Source organism: Phodopus roborovskii, unplaced genomic scaffold (assembly GCF_943737965.1).
Source record: "Phodopus roborovskii unplaced genomic scaffold, PHOROB, whole genome shotgun sequence".
NCBI lineage: Eukaryota > Metazoa > Chordata > Mammalia > Rodentia > Cricetidae > Phodopus > Phodopus roborovskii.
The window spans coordinates 13077657-13079218 of NW_026126434.1; the positions used below are offsets into that span (position 1 = coordinate 13077657).

Consider the following 1562-nt stretch of genomic DNA (forward strand, 5'->3'; position numbering starts at 1 on the left):
ATTTATAGAACATTTCCAAGAGATATCACATTTGCTCCAAACATTAACATACTTAAAATAGAAGTCATACAAATATACTTAAAAACCATGAAGAGATTAATTTATAAGCCAGCAACTAAAAAATAATTGAAAACATCTACTTTAAGAAATAAAAAAAAAAGTGTTCGCAGCTGTCGCCGTGCTGCTACCTCTCTAACGCCAGCGCCGCCTCTCGCTTGCCGAGTTCCAGCCGAAAGAGAAGGGGGGTAAGTAAGGAGATGCTTATACCATGGCTCATACAAAGCAGACTGTCCGTAAATCCACCGGTGGTAAATCACCCAGGAAACAACTGGCTACAAAAGCTGCTCACAACAGTGCGCCCTCTACTGGAGGGGTGAAGAAACCTCATCGTTACAGGCCTGCTACTGTGGCACTCCATGAAATCAGACGCTATCAGAAATCCACTGAACTTCTGATTCGCAAGCGTCTGGTGCGAGAAATTGCTCAGGACTTCAAAACAGATCTGCGCTTCCAGAGTGTAGCTATTGGTGCTTTGCAGGAGGCAAGTGAGGCCTATCTGGTTGGCCTTTTTGAAGATACCAACCTGTGTGCTATCCATGCCAAAGGTGTAATAATTATGCCAAAAGATATCCAGCTAGCACGCCGCATACGCGGAGAACGTGCTTAAGAGTCCACTATGAGGGGAAACTTCATTCTCAAAAAATTTTTTTCCTCTTCTTCCTGTTATCAGTAGTTCTGAATGTTAGATATTTTTTCCATGGGGGTCAAAAGGTACTTAAGTATATGACTGCAAGTGGAAAAATAGGGGACAGAAATCAGCCATTGGCAGTTTTTCCATTTTCATTTGTGTGTGAATTTTTAATATAAATGCAAGATGTAAAGCATTAATGCAAGCAAAATGTTTCAGTGAATACTTTCAACAGTTCAACTTTATAATAATTATAAATAAACATGTTAAATTTTTCTGGACAATGCCAGCATTTGGATTTTTTTTTTTTTTTTTTTTTTTTTTTTTGAAATAAGTAAATTTCTTATTGACGGCAAAAAAAAAAAAAAAAAAAAAGAAGAAATAAAAAAAATTTAGTCACGCCAGAAACATAAAATAGAAAAGAAAAAGAATAAACTTAGAAAAGCATTCACTAAAAGGAAATACGGTAGGGAATTTCAGTGAAGTAGAGCTTGTTTCTTTATTAAAAAAACAAAAAAAAACAAAACAAAAAAAAAACTGCAGTGGGTTCTAGTAAAAATATAGTGAAAGCAGAGGTGGAGGAAAAGGGAAATAATATGGGACAGAGGAGGGAGAAAACAGAAATAGAGGTAGATACATGGTGGAAGAGTGGATATGATAGATTGAATATAGATAGATGATGGATAGATGACAAATATATAGATGATATGATAAATAATAAATGCAAATATAGATACATAGATGATAGACAATAGATAGGTGATAGATGTGACAAATTCTCACTAATCAAAAATACTTTTAAAAAAGTCAAGAGAACTGCTCATGGACTCTGAAAAGGGGATAGCCACTTAAAAGGAAAAAAAAAAATTTTTTT

General features: G+C 35.1%; 1 protein-coding gene across 1 annotated transcript; it reads left to right on the forward strand.

Moving 5' to 3' along the window:
* The first annotated feature begins 253 nt into the window (after nt 1-253).
* LOC127224060 (histone H3.3A-like) lies at nt 254-888 on the forward strand. The gene has a single exon (XM_051186835.1). The coding sequence runs from the start codon at nt 269-271 to the stop codon at nt 665-667; it is 399 nt and encodes a 132-aa protein (XP_051042792.1). The 5' UTR covers nt 254-268; the 3' UTR covers nt 668-888.
* Nucleotides 889-1562: the final 674 nt, after the last annotated feature.

What these genes read in the sequence shown, in the direction of transcription:
- LOC127224060 (XM_051186835.1), top strand. Translation starts at nt 269, where the DNA reads ATGGCTCATACAAAGCAGACTGTCCGTAAATCCACCGGTGGTAAATCA.